Below are 20252 nucleotides of genomic sequence, written 5' to 3'. Positions count from 1 at the left end.
TTAATGAACATATTTCTATAATTGTATGCTAAAAAAAAACAATTATATTCAAAATTTTATGGCACACAAAAAATTGAATAAATCTTAAAATTTAAGCATTTATATTATATAATGCGTTTTGAGTATATGGATAGTGTTAGACTTATCTGAACAAAGTCTCAGAAGATACCTCCAATTGCATTGCCATCAATCAGCACCAGTTTTATGGTTTCATTGTCGCTTTACTGTTGTTTTTACCTGTGTACACTTCTATGGTATTGCCATCTATACAACTGTCACATTTGCTTCCTTCTCTTACAGTCCTGAAAGCTACCCATAAATTGCAATTTTTTCTGGCTAAATAAAATATAAAATTCCAGTTAAAATCTGAAGCAACGTTTATTGTTTACTCTCAAATTAAAAGGTAAGACTTGAAATGATAAAATTATCTGAATAAATAGAGCCCTTAATTGTTTGATCTTCAAAGTTGAATTTTTGCTCCCATGATTTAAAATATGTAATTGTAATTACACACTATAAATTTTTTCATAATAACATTACTTGCGAAGGGCATGAATTGAGAATTTATTTAGACTAAAATGGATCTTTGTGGGATGTAATAGAAGAAGATTATGGAAGTGGCAGTATTTATTTCTCGCACAAACGAGCTGAAAAATTATTTTTTATTTCTCTTCGTACTGTGATAAATTAAAAAATATGTCCAGGAAATTTAAGATCTAACTACGATTTAATTAAATCCTCGTATGATTTTGAGAAAAGAGCTTATACCTTAATATATATTTCTCCAGTCTTTAGTGTAGGACTTAATTGAGAAGTTAATATTGATTTCATATGTAAGACTTATTTCATGGGTTTATTAATTTTTTTTCCTCAAACTAACTCTATTAATATTTTCCCAACAACAATCAAGTATGAGAAGGAAGAAGGAAATTAAATAAAATGTTTAAGGTGTTCTAGAAAAAACATCCTTAATCTACTTAAATTAGTTGCTAGTTAAAAAAGTCTACTTAAATTAGTTAGTTAAGTCTTATAGTAAAAAGTTGAGGAATATATGTGTGTGTGTACACGATAATAGGATATATTCTTCAGTACATTAGCGTTGATAGCCAATGAAGTCAGCACTAATAAAATGAATTATACGTCGATAACAGTTATATTATTTTAAAAATGCCCTTTGTATGTGGCTGTGTTTAATGTTTATAAAGGTCTTTTCATGGGTCCAGCAAAGGAATAAATCATTACAATAAGCAGGATTTTGAGTGTGTGCTTGGAAATATAGACAGCACAATTTTGTTTAAAATAAAATAGATGTCAACAATTTATGAATAATACGAATTTTTCTAATAACAAAAAGAAAAAAAACTAAATACTGGATTACTTAATGCAAGAGTTCTAACTACTGGATAATAAATGATATTTCCTGTAAAGAATTAAACGAAAGAAGAGCAATTTAGAACGCAAAGGGAAAAAAAAATAAAGACAAACTCTAAATTTATCTTGATTTAATTTCCACTCAATCTCATCGGAAAAATATTCAATACAAGTTTACATTCAGTTATATATCAAGAATTCAATTGAGGTTTTTATTTGAATTTTCATGAGTGTTGAATTATATATATGTTTATAAAATCGAGTTGTGAATCTCAAATGCAAAAAAAGTCATCATTTCCAAAAATAAAATAATTAGAAGGAGGTTTTTATTTAAAAAAATTACCTAAACATAAAATAATTGGTAGCCAAATAAAGTACGGCTGACCTAATATCCTGTAGTCCGATGTTTTGTCCCTTTTTTATTTAAAAAATGACGTGTAACCCATAAAGTTACTTATAATTATAATGTCGGCCAAAAATCCTTTTTAAAAATACAATATCAATATTTCATTTTTCAAAAATGTTTGGTAGTAAACTCCAAGAAATCTAAAAATATTTCATTTTAATATGATGTCAATTTATATACCCTTCATCACACGTAATCTCAATACGTCTCTCTGATTCCTTTTGAGAAAATGAATGTTACAGTTCATGGTTTATAAATAACATATTATAAATGCATAGCTGCCATTAACACAATTAAGCTTTACATAAATAAGATTGATTTTGAAGTATCACTTTGAAATAACATAACTAAAAGGAAGTTACAGCAAATTAAATGATCTATCTAAATTAAAAACAGTCAAACTAAACTCAGTTTTTGTCACAGAGAACACAAGCTCATCAAAATATATATCTCTCAGTGCTTCCTCGCTTCTTTCTCAGCCTGCAAAATGCAGAAAACCTTGTTAACATCAACACAGAAGAAAACAAATAAGCACAGATTCATATATATCATCATTAGAATCTGATGAATCATTTGATTTGTAATCTGTAAGAACCAAACTTTTTCCTCAGATTTTTTACGTACCGTTCTGATGACTCTGTCGAAAGCATCAGGGCCATATTTATGAATATAAGTTTCTACAGCTTTTCTTGCGTCAAAGCTCATCATCTGCAGAACTTTCTTGTGATGTTCTGCATAATTTGAATTATTTATTCCAAAGCTTGCCATGTTCTTTGTGTACTGCCTCACGTAATTGTCATATATATATGCTGCTCCATTGAACATGGGCAGTACCAGCCACAGGCAAATCACCAGTTTCAGATATGGCCATATCGGAACCCTAATTAACCATGCACAAACAAGTTAATAACAGATTATTATATTCCTAATTATATATATTAATTAGTGGGTTTAAAATAATTAATAACGATGATTTGCAATACCATGATAGGATTTCATGGCATGAAAGCTCGAAGAGGGCGATGAAGGAATATAAAACCCAGTAGGTCAGCCATTGCTGGTCGTCCAGCGTATTTGGGCTCTCTATCGCTTTCACTGATGCCAATCTGTATATTAATATCAAAGCTCACCATTTTGATTAATAGATAATGAAATCATAACATGTTTGAAATGATAATATATATAAACACACACACACACACACACACATATAGAGAGAGAGAGTTATTAAACCACGAACAACTTACAGAGGATACAGAAGCATGACTCCAGGCCTGATATAAAAATAGAGAATAAAATGTTAATATGAGAGAGAGACAGAGAGAGAGATGATTTATATACATATATATATATTCTGGTGTACAAAACCCATTCAAACTAATAAAGAGAGAGAGAGAGAGAGAGATGATTTAATTTGCAGTATATATAGTTAGTTACCCGATGAGTGTATCGATATTTCTGGCAATTGCTGCAAGGATGCCCATGACGAAGAAGCTGCGGTTTCTGAAGTTTTCTGGTTATTATGATTCAGAATGAGAGAGGTCGAGATGATGATAATGAAACACTGCCTTGTGAATTGTATCCATATATATATATATATATATATATATATGAGAGAGAGGGGGAAGGGGGAGGAGAGAGAAAGTAGTAATAAGGTTGATGAAGGAAGGAAAAGAATGTTTGAGGAAGAGATGACCTAAAAGTGTTGTCCTGAGTCTTCTTTTCTGCAACGCAAAGAAACAACTACTACGCATGCATGAAGCTTAACGCAATATAATAATATTAGTAATGTACATAACAAATCATTTGCATGTGCTTAGCATCACCTTCACTTTCTAATTCGGTTACTTCCTTTTTCCTTCGGTTTTTGGGGACCATCTCGTCTTTAAATAAGGTTAGGCATTAAACATGAACATTTCTTTTTCTTTTTTTTTTCCTTTCAATTTTTATTAAAATTTTGGATTGGATTAAAGCTTTTAGAATCAACAGAGACTAAGGAATTATTGCATGTTTAAAAAAGAAATGAAGAGCTTGCATGGATATCTTAGGCCTCTTTTGATATGATGGAAGCTGTTTGATGGAATTGAAATTGGAATCGGAATTATTGGAAAGGAATAGAATTGTGTTTGAAAAGTATGTTTGGTATGAATATAGAATCTTTTTAAAATCCACAAGGACCAAAATATCCCCATCGATATATTTTTTTCTCAAACTCATCCTTGTCTGCTTAGCCCATAGGGATTTGATGACCACCATAAACGACGTCGGAGAAACTCATGGAAATGGAAACACAGCCAAAACGACGACGAAGAACCCATAAATTGTTTCTGCAAATTTCGAACCAGAATCAGAATTGAACTCCCATGAATCCTGTTTGTTTATTGCAGCATGCCTCCAAGATACCAAACGCGGCCTTACTTTCAATTCCGTTTCCCTCAGTTTTTGAACTCTTTTGTTAACCATAATTACAATCAAGAGAAAATATTATGTATGGTGAGAGGTGTTGAGAGATATTCCATAATATTTTTTTGTTGGAAAAATCATATCATTTATGATTTATGTCTATGAATGAATTACACAATTTAAAATGAATTGATTGATAACTATAATTGAAAAACTTATAGTTATTATTAAATGGAAATGATTAACACTAAATTAATTGAATCAACTTAAACTGAGAAATTAAAATAAAAATAAATTTATATTAATTTTTAATATCAAAATAAAATTTATGAATTTAATCACCAATTTATTCTAGTTGGATTGACTGCGTTAATTCCTTTTGTTTTGTAGAGTTTCATTTAAAAAAAAAAAAAATCCTCGCGGGTGATTTGTTTTCATCAACGTCAACGATACTCTCGAGGGCGTTTCGGTAATTTCATGTTCCCTGGTCGCACATTGTACGTTGCGCGCCTTCTTCTCACCAGGGTTGCTCCTGCTCTATATTCCAATCAGCTCCTCATTTTCTCGCTATAGCTGTTTATCTTCTTCACTCTGATGCACGTCTGAACCCTAATTCGGAGCCTTCGTTAATCTGCAACTCACGCATTGGTTTCGCTTCTCCAATCTCTGTACGATCTGAAAACCCTAATTGTCGCTTATTGTTTTCCTGTTCCTTCATTCAGTTTGGTTTTGATTTTGTTTCACCGTTTTAATTTGAGTGCTTCAAGTTTTAAACTGTAAATTCCGGTTCTGGGTCCGAGTCCGAATGCTAATTGGGGTGGTGTGTGTGTTTCTCCCAAGTTTCATGTAAGTTATATGCTGTGTTCCGATTCCGATCCGAGACCCGCCGGGTGCCGTATCGACCAATCGACCCGATAGTTGTGACCCGTTTTGGATCAGTTGGGCCAGGCGGGTTTTGATCGCAGCTGCCCCAAATCCCAACAGGGGCACGAGATGCTCCGTTCGTCCTCCGGTGTCGACATGAGGCGGGTCAACCCGCCATTACGTCCTCACGTTCGCTTGTCACTTGGCCTTGCCGTCTGACGTAGCTTCATTTATTTTGGTTCCGATTTATGTGTACATATTTTTTCGCCCCGCAATTCTGGTTGAAATGGCTTTGTCTGTTTTCATGCATTTTACGTAACTTCCAAAGTATAATGCCATTTTTTAGCTTTCTCTGTTTCAGTATTCCTTCACTTCTTGTTCAATGCTTCTCTTGCTATAAATTATAGCAGTACGTTGTGCTTTAAAGGGTCTTTCTTTTATAAAAAAAAGATTTTTTGATATTATTATCACTTAGCTGTTCAATTGCTGCTTAGAGCTTGTTGCGTGTATTGCAATGTTTCAATGTAGTCCTCCGGTTCGTAAAGTTACCGAGTATAAGTTATTTAAAAAAAAAGAAAAAGAAATCGGGTCATCAATCGCCATGGGAAGAGGAAGATGAGTTAATGCTAATGTTGACCTGTAGAAGTAAAACTTTTCATCCCTATCGATGCTTATTTTCAAGGCGAACTAATAGCTTTTTTTTGCCTCTGATATTATTTACTTATTTTCGGATATTTTGTGCTGTAATATATATCTTCTTGTATGAATGCGTCATGAGAGTTAGGAATCAGTTCCCTTGACTCTGACGTGTTTGGACTTCACTCTTCAGTGAAATTTAAGGGAGGAAAGTTCCCCTGGAGTTGTTGCCCATGTTAGGCACATGATCAACACCCTTTTGTTTATCTTTCAATTTGACAATTGTCTTGTCGAAGCCCCAACCCCTTCTGACTGCTATCCTACCGACTTTAACACGGGAAAGTTGAGTGACCAACAACCACACCCACCAGCTCTTCATTATTCATCAATCCTCCTCTTTGTTCTTCCTATTGAACCTACTTTATTATTCTTTCTTAGTTCTTTGTTATGATTCCATTTAGCGTGTTCTGAGGACAATAGCACAAAATGTGGGTTGGTGAGAGCACAGTAGAGTTTTGGGTCTGGTTTGTTGATAAATGGCATGGCAATTGAGGTATTGGAAGACAGAGTGCATGTGGGATGGGAGCAAAGGCAAGACCTCCACTGTCCACTGATGAAACTGAGGTGGAGAAGGATGAAGATAGTGAAGCAGAGGAAGAAGCTGAGGTGGGGATAGGAGGAAGCATGGGATTGAATTAAATTAATTAAAAAAGGAAGGAAGAGGATTGATGAAGAATTAAGAAATGCCTTTCCCTTGTTTTGAAGTCAGTTGCTTTCTTTGGCAGAATAGATATGTCAAATATGGGGGGGCGGGGGATAGGGTGCGGTTTTCATATGCATAATGTGTAATTTTTTTTGTTTTAATTTAGATGAACAACGAACAAACAAACAATAACAAGCCTTATCCTATTAAGTGGGCCTGGCTACATGGATTTTAGATTGTTTTAATTTAAAAGGCATCTTTTTTTCTTTTTTTTTCTTTTCCCCGCAATGCAGAGTAGGCTGCATAAAGGTGTTATGCTGTCGATTTCTTTTGTTTTTTTCTTTCCTCCAAATGGAACATGTTTTAATTGAATTAATAGCCATGCTTCTGTGACTGGAACAGGTTCATGCCATGGACATGTCGGATGCTGTAGTTGTCAAATCTAGCAGGCTCAAGTCAGTTGTATGGAATGATTTTGATAGGATTAAAAAAGGTGATACCTATCTTGCTGTCTGTAGGCATTGTAAAAAGAAACTGAGTGGTTCAAGCACTAGTGGAACATCACATCTGAGGAACCATTTAATCAGATGTCAGAGAAGAGCTAACCATGGCGTGGCACAATACATCACAGCAAGGGAAAAGAGAAAGGAAGGAGCTCTTGCAGTTACAAATTTCAATTTAGATCAAGATCAGAAGAAAGATGACGCCCTTAGCCTTGTGAATATTAAGTATGAGCATGAGCAGTTGAAAGACGACACTGTTACTGCTGGAGGCAGTAACTTAGATCAAAGGCGAAGTCAATTAGATCTTGCACGCATGATCATTCTGCATGGCTACCCATTAAGTATGGTTGAGCATGTTGGTTTCAAAATGTTTGTAAAGAACCTACAGCCAATGTTTGAGCTGGTGACCTTGAATATGGTTGAGGCTGACTGTATTGAGATCTATGAGAAAGAGAAACAAAAGATGACTGAGATATTGGATAGGTTGCCTGGTAAAATCAGCCTTAGTGCCGATGTGTGGACTGCTGTTGGTGTTTCTGAGTATCTGTGTTTAACGGCAAATTACATTGATGAATCATGGCAGTTAAGGAGGAGGATTTTAAATTTTATCATGATGGATCATTCCCACGCTGAAGACATGCTTTCAGAAGCTATCATGACTTGTTTGATGGATTGGGATATTGATCGAAAGTTGTTGTCCATGACAATGGATTGTTGTTCTACCAGTGATAACATTGCTATGAGAATTGGTGAGCGACTTTCACAAAACAGGTTCCTTTATTGTAACGGGCAATTATTTGATATACGCTGTGCTGTCAATGTTATACATGTCATGGTTCAGGATGCTTTGGGTGCAGCGGGTGAAATAATCAATAAAATTCGAGAAAGCATACATTATATCAAAAGTTCACATACTGTTCAAGCAAAGTTCAATGAGATGGCCAAAGAAGTTGGGATTCAGAGTCAGAAGTGCTTATTCTTAGATAATCCATTACAATGGAATTCAACTTATTCAATGCTTGAAGTTTCCTTGGAGTTCAGGGACGTTTTTACTCTTCTGCAAGAAAATGATTCTGCCAACAGAATTTGTCTGTCTGATGTTGAGTGGGAGAGAGCAACTGCAATTACTAGCTATTTAAAACTCTTTGTGGAGGTTACTAACGTTTTCACAAGGAGCAAGTATCCCACTGCAAATATATATTTCCCTGAGCTCTGCGACATTAAGTTGCAATTAATTGAATGGTGCAAGAATTCAGATGAATTTATTAGTTCTGTTGCATCAAGGATGAGAAGCAAATTTGATGAATATTGGGGGAAATGTAGCCTAGGATTGGCAGTTGCAGCTATGTTAGATCCTAGATTTAAGATGAAATTGGTAGAGTATTACTATCCACAGATCTATGGTAGCACTTCTGCTGGTCGTATCGATGAGGTATTTGATGGTGTAAAGGCTTTATATAATGAACATTCAATCTGTTCCCCATTAGCTTCTCATGATCAGGGTTTGGCATGGCAAGTTGGGAGTGGTCCACTTTGCCTACCAAGTTCTGCAAAGGACTCCAGGGATAGATTGATGGGATTTGACAAATTTCTCCATGAAACCTCTCAAAGTGAGGGTGTGAAATCGGATCTAGACAAGTATTTAGAAGAACCACTTTTTCCGCGTAATGTCGATTTCAACATATTAAATTGGTGGAAAGTTCACACTCCTAGGTATCCTGTCTTATCTATGATGGCCCGAAATGTATTAGGCATTCCAATGTCAAAAGTTCCACTGGACTTGGCATTCAATAATAGAGGAAGGGTGCTTGATCGTGATTGGAGTTTGCTTAATCCTGCTACTGTACAAGCTTTGGTGTGTTCGCAAGATTGGATACAGAATGAACTGGAAAGTTAAGGAATGCTTTTCCGTTACCTTCTAACTGCTTGTCATTTTTCTGAAGCTCCCGCTTGTAAGTTAGATCTTCCAACTCCGCAAGTTAATTCTCCTTAGGCTTCCAGTTTATTATATTAGATTGTATTTAGTTTACATTCCAATGTAGTAGCAAGTTGGTTTTATTATTCTCCTTTTTTCATCTCTATTTATTTATTCTATTTTTTTGTCGCGTTTGTAATCTGTGTTTTTAATGGTTTATGATTTATGATGTGCAAAAATATGCAGTCACTGTAACTAGTTGTTTCCTTGATAAGAACACATTTTGAAGATATCATGTATGAATTTTAACTTTATCATCCAATCAAAAAGAAGCTTTGTTGATCCTCAAACCCAAAATTCTGTCAATCAAGTTATTTCAGTTTTTGCCTGCTATATACACTAAGCAAGACACTTGCTGGACTCTTTAAATTTTTGCACGACAAAATCTGGACGCTTTTGATTTTTTTCCTTCTTTTTAGAATTAAATTACAAGTAATGTTGATATCATTGACATTTCTTGATTCCGATACTTCTAACTTGAGTGCCACTGATTTCCAGAGCTAAGCAACTTCGCCAACGAGACTAGAGACAATGAGCTGATAGCTCACATGCCACGGGTCTCGGTCTTCCATGGTTGAGGTGAGACTGATGTCAAGTGTTCAATTCTTGCACTTAATCTTCTTACTCTCTGGCTTTGAGGCTTCCCCATAAAAAAGAAAAGCAAATATATATAGGGAAAAAAAACTGCTAAATATGTCATATCTAGATTCCCAGATATTTAATTTTGGTGTTTGGTCTAATTGAGGTATCTGGAAAGCAAGTTGCAAAGTTACCAGCTGCTTTTGACTAACTAGTTAGTGTTCATGTGCAATATGTTAGTGATAACTTATGAGTAATTGTACACATTGTTCCGTGCATGGGCATGGGGTTTGAAGTGAGTCGCACTGTACAAATAATAGTGTGGCTTTGTTAGATGTTAAATTTTAGTAGTTATAGTTTAGAGCAGAGGTCTGAAGGTCTTAGAAGGAAACAATGTGTACTGTTGCTTGAAATTACAATGGCAGAGATATTGTATGTATCTGAGAGGAAACAATCTCTTGCAAATATTTATAATTTCGTCCCTGCATTTTTCCTCCCCTGCGAAGATGATGTTATAATGTTTGATTCACGCAAAGGATTAACTGTAATAAAAGGCAGCAAAAAATAAAATTTTTTGTTATGTCATAATGATCAGTTGACCTTTCAAGATTTTTATTTTATTTTTTATGAGCTCCCTTTCAAGATTTTTTTATGTCCTTTACAGCTAAACATTCAAAATATTAAGTAACATGTTTCAATTTACTTATAATTCAGTAGTTTTACATGCCTCCTTGAATACCATTTTTTTTCCATTTAATAAAAGTTAGTTGGAGTACACGCACGTATTGAATTTTTCTCTTTTTCTCTGTCGACTTTAAGGCATATTTACTCTCAGGCTGAGAAGAAAATAAAATAAATCTATGGTACAAAATGCTCTTAATTGTAATAAAAGAAAGCAGTAATGCTTCAATGAGGTTATTCTTAAAATGGTTTAGTGAATTTGATAAGTGAGTCTGCCATTTACAGTAAACTACAAAGTATTGCATTCAAAGGGAAGGCATTTTTTTTCATTTAAAAAAAAGGAAGAAAGAAAACAAAGAGAAGGCATCTTCTTCATCGCCTTATTCAAATTTTAGGGTTTTAGAAAATGCTATATCTGTTTTTTAATATAAGAACTTATTTAATTTTTATTTTAATTCTAAATATAAAATTTTTATCTATTTTATTTCTTGTATTTATCTATTTTTTTAAAATAGTTTTTATAATAATAATATTTTTAACTAATACATTTAATCGGTGAACATATTTTACGAAAGATAATATATTTATTATAAATAATTAAATAAGTAACTGGACACCATGCAGTCATGCACAAAGAATTCCCAACAACTAGAATAACTCTTTTATGTAACTTAACTTTTTCATGTTTCTATAATCTGTAAGAAATCACATGTTTAATGTATTTATATATGATTTAAAAATTTGCAAAATATACATTTTTATTAATTTTATAAATACTTTGAACTGCTATCCTAACGTTCTTACATACATGTATGTGTATTTAGTTAACATGAAATTTTTTAATATTATTTAGTATAAAAGAGTTGAATATTAAACAACGGATAACTAATAAAAAAATTTAAAAATAGCGAAAAGGCAGTAATCCTTTTACGTTGTAAATTAATAAGATGAATTTCGATGGAAAAAATATGAATTTAGTATTTGGAGTAATTCATTTTCGGCCGATACCAAATCCTCCCTAAGTTTTTTTGAAAAGATTTTTTGTCATCTACATAATACATATAACCCTAAAATTAATTATAACTCTAACAAAACACAATCTCTGTGAGTACTGAGTAGCGAGCGGATCCATTTTTCTTCGTTCATCAGACACTGCACACTCCGTCCGGCGCCGTCCATTGTCGTCAGCTCAGTGTGGTTGTTCTCGGGCTAGTAGTGAAGTAGGTTCGAACTCTAGGGCCTTTTCTACTCCCAAAATGCAGTGACATATATCTGAATTTGTTCCCTGCTTCGTCTGTTACCTGCTTGATTATTCTTGCTTTGTTTTAGAAATTCTTTCGGAGTCGGTGTAAACCCCTGGTCAACCTCGGCTTCAGTTGTTAATGGCGACTTCCCTTCTGAAAATTCCGACCAATGCGTTTCATAAGCAACAGAACCACCTCGCGTTCTGCTCAAGAGGCGGTAGTAGCTGGGGCAGTATTCCCATTTCTCAGAAGAAGAGTTCACGTATGCTGCCGTTAATGTCAATAGCAGCTTCATCTTCAGCTCAAACCTTCCTTGAAAAGTCTGCACCTTCGCCCCAGGATGTTGGGCTCCCTATATTGGTGATTACTTTCTGGTCCCATATTTAAATGCCACTTAGATGCTTAGATGTTTCATCAGGCAAGTGTTGACCCAAGCAATGAAGTTACTGGTTTTACATATTCTTAGGAAACTTGCCTTCTGGTGCGAGGTCATAAGAATAACTACTTCCTGGGAGATAAGCAACCTAGTTCCTTTGTACTTCAGCTTCACTCTGTTTCTTTTCATCTCTGTAGGTAGTGGAAACTGGAATTGTACTTATGTAAGTGGTTTGTTTAGTTCTTTCAAACATAAAAGAAATATGAATTCAAGTGTTTATTAAACTCAGGAGGTTCTGCGAGAAAACATCGATGCGATATAGATTTTCCGACTGCTCCAACCTTACTCGAACGTCTGATTGCATTTATATATTTGCAAGTGTTAGCATTTTCTATCCGAATGATTTTAATGATAAACGTGTTGGAACTTGGACCTAATGACTGGGTCTTAGCATGTAAACTCTCTCGAGTTACTGGCTGCTTTATATCATTTTAATCTTTGCCGGTGGCTTATTACAAAAACCTTTTGCAGATTCTCTTTAATAAATATTGGGCCATTACTCTATATATTTCTGTTTATTGATGCCACACTGTTGCCCTGCCTGTATTTAGACATATGACTGCCCAGATTACAGGGTAAATTTGCATTTATGATGACTTTATGCAATTCAGGTAAATTCATGCACTGGAAAGATGGGAAATGCTGTCATTAAAGCAGCGGAAGCTGCTGGACTGTATGTTGTTCCATTGTCATTTGGCCTTGAAGAGGAGTCTGGACGAACTGTTCAGATCAGTGGAAAGGAGTTTCTTGTGCATGGCCCTTCTGAGAGGGAAAGCAGTCTTGCTTCTGTCCTTGATAAATATCCAAATTTGATTGTTGTGGACTACACAGCTCCTTCCGCCGTGAATGGTATGTTTTTGAAGCTTTGAGCCATGTTAACTGATCAGTGGAGAGTGCCAAAATATTTTTATTCATCCCCTCACTTACACTAGCTTTATTACTGCATGTTGCTTGGAAAGACAGGCAATCTCTATTTTTTGAATGCTGAGTCATGTGTCCTTAATACGTTATTCTTAGTCTCCCTCCCTGCCTCTCTAAAATTTAACCTTTTAATTTAAATATTTGAGATTCTTGATATTTTAAACATGGGAATTGAGTAACTTGTATTTAACGGGTTGGGATAATTCATCTTTGCTTCGCCTTTACATCTTATGCATGCAATGTTAATTTCATTAGAGTAACACATTTGGATTTCTGAGGCATTAATTCGCAATTTTGACATTTTATTCATAGTCTATAGTCTGTTTTATGTATGAGTTTATACATCCATTAATCTTTTCTTCTCGCATGCAGGTAATGCAGAGTTATACTGTAAGTTTGGTGTGCCCTTTGTGATGGGGACCACTGGTGGAGATAGGGACCTGCTGTATAAGAATGTTAAAGACTCAAATGTGTATGCAGTGATATCCCCTCAAATGGGAAAACAGGTATGTCAAACTTAAGACCCATAATCATTTCCAATCTTTTGTGTTTTTAACCTCTAAGTCTTTTGTCATCCTTATGCTGCTATTCTCGTTTTCCCTTAGGTTGTTGCTTTTCTTGCTGCTATGGAAATTATGGCCGAGCAATTTCCTGGAGCTTTCTCTGGCTATTCCCTGCAGGTCATTCTTTCACCTCTTTGACATCTTTGGGGGTGGGTAGCATTTAAAGCATCACTGTTTAATGATGATACTGCTGGCTGTAGGTGAATGCATCTACACAGGTCTCTATTATCTCCTGAAGAGAAACTGAAGGAGGGAAAGAAAGCTTTCTTTCTCCCCAAGTTTCTCTTTCTATTTTAGTTGTAATGAAATTCATCAGCATCACTGAGAGGGGTTTCCCCGTTTATAGACACATTACACAAATTATAGAAAGTATGGTGGTATGGAGAAAGAGTAGGGCGGAGAACAGAATTTCAGTAATAATCTCAAATAAATAACCAAAGTGTTCCAAAGTCTTGACATCCTTATTTCATTTCTCATTAGTTAAATTACTTTAATCATAAAAAAATTGACATAGTTTAAGAAATTAGACCTTGCAAGATGGTGGTACTTTAAGACAGAGTCAATTGTTTTAATTTATTTATTGTCATCCATATATTTCTCATGGTTAAATCGTATCTGTATGGTGAGTTTGCTTGTGTGCTTATATTTGCTTACTATACATTATTATGCTATGTCAATCCACTTATATTTTCAATATCAATCTTTATCTCACTACTTCATTTGTTTCACGACTGGATTTTAATGCCATCTCGTTTTCTGTAAATAATAATAAGTGTGCCAAAAAAAAAAAACTAATTACAACCGTGCGTTGTGATAGTATAAGAACTGATAAAGCTGCCATGGTTCTCCATTCAAACTTGGCCAGAAGCAATGGTTAGCAACTGGTCGAGATTTGAATCGATCATAGTGCTAAAATTTGCAGCTGAATTCTTGTTAATCAGAAGTCTGGAAATGTCAATTCTCAACACAGTCCTTATTTCTAATTAGAAAGTGGGCTAGTTTTTCTGTTCTTCTAGAAGTTACTATTAACTAGGTACAAAATGTGATACGTATTAGGAAGGCATAGATATGAAGAATTATTTATATATTCATGATATTGCATATAATGCGCAGTGTTCTTGATAGTTTATGACTGGTGTACCCATAGTGAATTCTACTTTTGAGAGAAAATCTTGCTTTTACCTGCTAATAAATAGATCATTGGATAAATTACTTCTGAATAAATAATGTTTGGTCTAATTAACTCCTCTCTGTTGTGATTATATTTTCATTGAGCTATTAAATTGGATCTATTCTTTCAAGATGTTAGGTATTGGAGTCTCATCAAGCAAGCAAGGCTGACGCATCTGGAACTGCCAAGGCTGTTATTTCTTGCTTCAACAAATTGGGGGTGCCCTTTGACGAGGATCAGGTATGTAGATTACATTTCCTGGTTCATTGGGCTATAGTATCGTGTGGTCTGATACTCACCTTAATACTCATTGTTCTTCTTCCTGAGCTTTCTGTTTGCATGGTTCAAATTTATTGATCTTTCTCCTTGTGTCAGTTGTAGTGCATTGAATAAACAGCCTGTCAGAGTACAGAGCATCTTAACTGAAAGCTTCGTCATCTGTTCCCTGAATAATTTTTGAAATGAATTTTATGCGCCTTTTCCCCTTTAAATGTTAGAGGGTTAGTTCATTGAGGCTTTGTCGCTACCCACGTCCCTGGTATCGGTAATTCCATATAAATAAGACTCCTTTTTAAGCTACAACATTTGTTTTCCAAAATTCTGACTACTTGATTCTTACTGTTTTCAGAAATGTCGGTTATAATACAATAATTCTCTAATTCTGACCCATGCATACTTTGTCATGCTCTTTAGTCCTGTTCATCTCTGAAACATGTGCTGCTGACATGACGACGACGAGGTTGACCATCTGGTCCACTCGGATCTGGATCCTTGCTCTCTGTCACCTTTACATGAAATGAAAATGGCCAGTTTTGGCTTAGTAAAATCATAGTTATATTCCCTGGAAAAGAGAAAGGTTCATTGTTCCATTATTCGTCCAAAATGTTGAGTGTTGATGTGGAAGCAATATTGTTTCTCACATGTCAACCCCCCCATTTTTCAGATACAACTGATCAGGGACCCGAAGCAGCAACTTGAAATGGTGGGAGTGCCGGAGGAGCACTTATCTGGTCATGCATTTCATATGTATCATTTGACATCACCAGACCAAACGTATTAAATGAACTCTTGTAGTTTCATTCTCATTTTTTGTTTCACATGTCTTGATATTTTCCTTCTCCTTAATTTATTCCTCTTTGAAATTGTTGCAGAGTTTCCTTTGAGTTTCAACATAATGTTTGCGGTAGATCAATATATGCAGAGGGCACTGTTGATGCTGTTATCTTCCTTGCCAAAAAGGTGATGATTCTTCTACTATCTATTTTTTATCTTGTCTGTTTTAAATGTACTGCTTCTTTCACTTGATGAAATGTGATTGATTGATGTTTCATTCCCCCCCCCCTTGTTAGCATAGTAAAAAAAAAAAATGCATGGTTTCTAGAAATTTAAAAAAAGAAAAGAAATGCACTACACAGTAAAATTAGCTTTTGCACTGAAGTGTTCTTGGATACAGTATGAGAACTTTTTGTGACCATTACATTTAGGAATTTTATTCTTTCATCGTTTTAATTAAAACATTCAACTCAAGGTATGGCAGGGCATGCTTTATCCATGCGTAGTTAAAATGCTTGCAATGTTGTCTTTTCTATTCCATTCAAAAGTTAAGGGAGCTAAACAAACAAATAGCGTCCAAGTCAGCATACTAGGTTTGATGTTAAATTTTGCACGGAGACGAGATAAAGCATGATTGATGAACTGAATCGAAAGGATTTACTTGTAGAGGACCAGACCTACTATTTGATCTATCATTTAGGGATCTAAAATGGGGTTTTTCTCATAACAGTATGACATAGATGGCCTCTTGCTTTGTTGTTGTTCATGCAGATAGAATCAAAGGACAGCAAAAAAATATACAATATGATTGATGTCCTGCGAGAAGGTAATATGCGATGAATTTTGCTCCAAGACACTGGATGTTTATCTAGGAACTTGTTTGAAGAGATTCAACATTTTGGTAATCGAGATGCGAACCCTTTTCCATTTTCTGCTCATTCTTCTTTCTTTTTCGTTGAGAAAATCTTAGTGAGCATCCTGGGTTGCATGGCCATGGCCGGACCTATCTTTGTTAGAGCCACATATTGGATCAGTTTGATAAATAAAAGCGTAAAATTTATATTGCGCTCTCTCCCATGTCTATTTGCGAAATGATCGTAAGAAGATGCTGAGCGACAGATCCCTCGTTTTAGCTTGCTATAACTTTGGTAATATATATCACTTTGTTCCTATATACAAGATACTTATACCTCATTATTGCATACCAAAAAAATGCCTTAAATTAATGATAGTTAAGAAAGTATTGAAAAAAGATGTCCTACTTTTTCTCATTTTTGTTATTGTATTCACTAAGGATAAAGTTGAAAAATAATCATTATTTACCTTATAAGTGACTTATATTTAAGAACAAATTTTTCTCTTACAAGTTATATATATATATATATATATATATATAGAGAGAGAGAGAGAGAGAGAGGAACACAGGTAAATATAGATAGATTTTGAAAAACAAATCCTTCAATTAACTTATCCATCGAATTGATAAACATTGAACTGAACTTTTCTAATATTTGTATTGGTAATCATAATCACCATAAACATGGCGATCTCTGTTCATAGTCCCCGGCCTATGGATCCTCACTGTCATCCCCTGTCATGTTTTGAAAAAGTCATTTGAAATATCATGGATGGGTTTGGGTAATGAATCGTGTGTGGGTGTTTGTGTGTATTTATATATGTATACCTATTTGGTGATATTACTAAACCATATATATATATATATATATATATATTTGGAGTTCATCATGAAAATGATTGAAGACGTGGATCTTAAACGTATCACCATATCGTGCGAGGATACTGAAAGCGGTAATTGCATAATGGGCTCAGAGAAATCTAAAACTTTTGGTCCAGAATTGTGTTTAGTGCAGGCTTTAGGTCCAGAATTGAATTGAATTTTTTGATTTTGATGTTTAATTACTAAAATACTTTTTAATTTGTACCCAAAAAAATACTTTTTAATTTATTAAAAAAAACTCACCACAATTTCAGTGCTCGGGCAAACGTTGACGCCTTGACGGGGTTTCGGCATTAGCAACCATGGTCAACGCTTCTAAGATTTCTAATTGTCAATTTCTCTTCAAGCAAGTTGTAAATATTCAAAAATCAATTACAAAATCTTGTCAAAATCCGAATAACTCATGAATATTTTAGAAATAAGTTGTCAATAATATGGGGAAATTCACCTTGAATTTCAATTAAAATAATTAAAGAAAAAAAAAAGAAAGCAGTCGTGTCTTAAATAACAAATAAATCTTTGGGAAAACTCAACAATAAAGCGCTTAAAGGTACCTTAATTAATCTTCAAACTAAAGGCAATGAAGCTTCAAACTTCCTTTAATTTAGAATTTTTGTCAAACTTTTAAGACTAAATCTCCTCTTAAGAAATTGACTAACATGATAAGGTTTCAAACTGCCAATTCGCTTTTTACACAGATTTCTCAAAATGTTTATTTAGAAAGAAGAGCGTTTGATTTCTGTGGAATCTGGAAAGTAGGACGCTTCAGACTTCAGCTGATGGCAGAGTACCTTCTTTTGTGGCTCTGATTCCTATTTATTAGGACACTGCCCATGCCTCACTCTAGCAGCCAGACAAAGCATTTTCTGCTTCTGGTTTTCATAGATTCTGACTTACGTACAAAATATCAATCTATGTGAAAAAATATCTAATCTGACATCTAATAATAGAGGATTTCTGCGTAAACAATTTAAATGTTTCTGATATTTATCTTGTACTAACCCATGTATCATTATTTTGCAGCATAATCTAACCGGTATATAACTTTTTTTTTTTTGGAAACCTATTAACACTTATGTAAAATATAAAATCATAAAGAAAATACTATTTATAAGTTTTACAAAGTATAATATATTTTTTCAACTTTATGTAATGTATGAATCCCAGAATAATTAACATAATCAAAATAATATTGATTTACCATATAAAAAAAATGTTCTGCACTTTTTTGTTTAACCAACAAGTATGAGGTGGTAAATAAGCCTAATTATGTAATAATGACAGTTTATATATATATACACATATAGAGAGAGAGGGAGAGAGAGAGAGGACATGAGATTATTCTGTTGGTAGTGGATTGAAATACAAAGAAAATTAATGAGAAGATAAGGGTGAGTGATTTGGCTAATTTCCTTATAGGATTAGACCAGCAAAAAGGAGGAAGAATGTGATAGCAATATAAGAGGTTAGTGTACCAGCTCATTAATTTGGCCATTCAATATCTATCCTGACGTACACTTTGTAGAGAAATGGAAATGATAATACTGAGATCACAAATATCTCTTATCTCTGTTATGTAATTTAGAATGGCACACAAACATGTTTGCTTCACCTCATCATATTTATGTGTAAATGCATTTGCTCATATAGTTAGGAGGATGGAGAAATATTTTTCTTTTAATCATTTATCTGGCTTAGTTCTTGAATATTGAGTAAGAGGTTTGCCTTCAATATATAAATATAGAAAGAAATCAGTATACAAGTCCCTATAATGTTATGTTATTTTAATTAAATTCTTATATTTTTTCTTTTTATTAAGTCTCTTTAGTAGTTTTCTCACTTTGTTGAGGTTAGTGTTAACTAATATGATATTGACAAAAGTGATTATTGTCACATCACATCCAATTATAGATTTCCATTTCAAAGAAACTTACTTTCAAAATAAATCCACATCAGTAACTTGGATTTTTATGTATATCATTTTGGGAGTAAAGTTGTAATGCACTAAGCTAACGCGTGGGGTGGTGTTTTGAAGACTTTTTAGAGAATGAATTTGGATCAAAAGGGAAGAAAAAGTACTCTTGAATTGCAATAATAATAATAATAATGTTTCAATTCATAGTAATGAGGCTATATATTCTTAAAATGGTTTAGTGATTTTGATAGGTGAGTCTGCCATTTATGGTACAAAGCATTGCATTGAGAGAAGGCATCTTCTTCATCACCTTATTCAAATTTTAGGGTTTTGGAAAACACATGGATGCTGCAGACTGTGGTCCCACGCATACAGAGTTCAACATCAAGTTTCGAATAATATAATACGCATTATTATGAGTTTGCAAATGAAGACAATTAGGTTGGAACTAGCATTTCTAGGGTTTTGAATATTACTTCACAACTGTAATATTTTTTTTTTTCACATATTTAATTATGTGGTATTTTGTATTATTAGATTAAATTGAAACGTTGTCGAGTTTAATAATTGGAGGTAACTCTTATAATGTGATTTTCTGGGGGCTTAGATTCACACTATTAATCATGTCTAAAAGATCAAATCTTAATCAAATATCAGCACAACTATAATTAATATTTTTTTTTATATGTAACTAGTTTATAGTTTTTAAATTTTTTTGTGATCACAATATGACTTCCTAGACCTGACTTTTACTTTTAGAACCAATCTAAACTAATTCTAAGGCCAGTCTAACTACTCTTTTTTACACAGCTATATATATTTTGCTATCATGCGACAGCTATATATATATTGTGTCTATTTCTGCTGTCATCCTATACGCGACCCACAGCATTAGCTGTGTGTGTGTGTGTGTGTCTATGTAAACACTACATATTATGAACTAATAAGAGCATCAATTTCACTTCTTTCTCTTTGAATACTTTAGGGGATAACAAGAATTACTTTGTGTGTTGAGGTTTAGTGTTCGATAAAAAATCCAAGACATATAAGCAAAGATAAAGCTCATCATAAACCTAATATTTGAAGGTTT

At 34.0% G+C, this 20252-nt stretch overlaps 3 protein-coding genes across 5 annotated transcripts; 2 read left to right on the top strand and 1 right to left on the bottom strand.

The window, feature by feature from the left end:
- Positions 1-2030: 2030 nt before the first annotated feature.
- Positions 2031-3303, bottom strand: LOC114718931 (HVA22-like protein f). Its single transcript, XM_028904366.1, has 5 exons — positions 3215-3303; positions 3025-3051; positions 2761-2883; positions 2402-2657; positions 2031-2257 (listed from the first exon to the last, which is right to left on the bottom strand). The coding sequence occupies exons 1-5, from the start codon at positions 3259-3261 to the stop codon at positions 2231-2233; spliced, it is 480 nt and encodes a 159-aa protein (XP_028760199.1). The 5' UTR covers positions 3262-3303; the 3' UTR covers positions 2031-2230.
- A 1355-nt stretch (positions 3304-4658) lies between these two features.
- On the top strand, positions 4659-9921 carry LOC114718996 (zinc finger BED domain-containing protein RICESLEEPER 1-like). Its single transcript, XM_028904449.1, has 2 exons — positions 4659-4848; positions 6786-9921. Exon 2 carries the CDS (start codon positions 6795-6797, stop codon positions 8781-8783), a length of 1989 nt encoding a protein of 662 aa, XP_028760282.1. The 5' UTR covers positions 4659-4848; positions 6786-6794; the 3' UTR covers positions 8784-9921.
- Positions 9922-11202: 1281 nt separating this feature from the next.
- Positions 11203-16580, top strand: LOC114718930 (4-hydroxy-tetrahydrodipicolinate reductase 2, chloroplastic-like). Of its 3 annotated transcripts, none has more exons than XM_028904363.1 (9): positions 11207-11341; positions 11451-11725; positions 12413-12650; positions 13095-13228; positions 13328-13402; positions 14595-14696; positions 15400-15509; positions 15608-15695; positions 16281-16580. In XM_028904363.1, the coding sequence occupies exons 2-9, from the start codon at positions 11504-11506 to the stop codon at positions 16347-16349; spliced, it is 1038 nt and encodes a 345-aa protein (XP_028760196.1). In that variant the 5' UTR covers positions 11207-11341; positions 11451-11503; the 3' UTR covers positions 16350-16580. The 3 variants fall into 3 exon arrangements, with proteins under 3 accessions (XP_028760197.1, XP_028760196.1, XP_028760195.1); XM_028904362.1 differs by having other exon boundaries at positions 11207-11345; XM_028904364.1 differs by lacking the exons at positions 15400-15509; positions 15608-15695; positions 16281-16580 and adding an exon at positions 15196-15385 and having other exon boundaries at positions 11203-11345.
- Positions 16581-20252: the final 3672 nt, after the last annotated feature.

Source organism: Neltuma alba, unplaced genomic scaffold (assembly GCF_004799145.2).
Source record: "Neltuma alba isolate B1F8T4 unplaced genomic scaffold, ASM479914v2 tig00011881_pilon, whole genome shotgun sequence".
In the NCBI taxonomy this organism is placed as follows: Eukaryota; Viridiplantae; Streptophyta; class Magnoliopsida; order Fabales; family Fabaceae; genus Neltuma; species Neltuma alba.
This window is presented reverse-complemented; position numbering and strand designations above follow the sequence as displayed.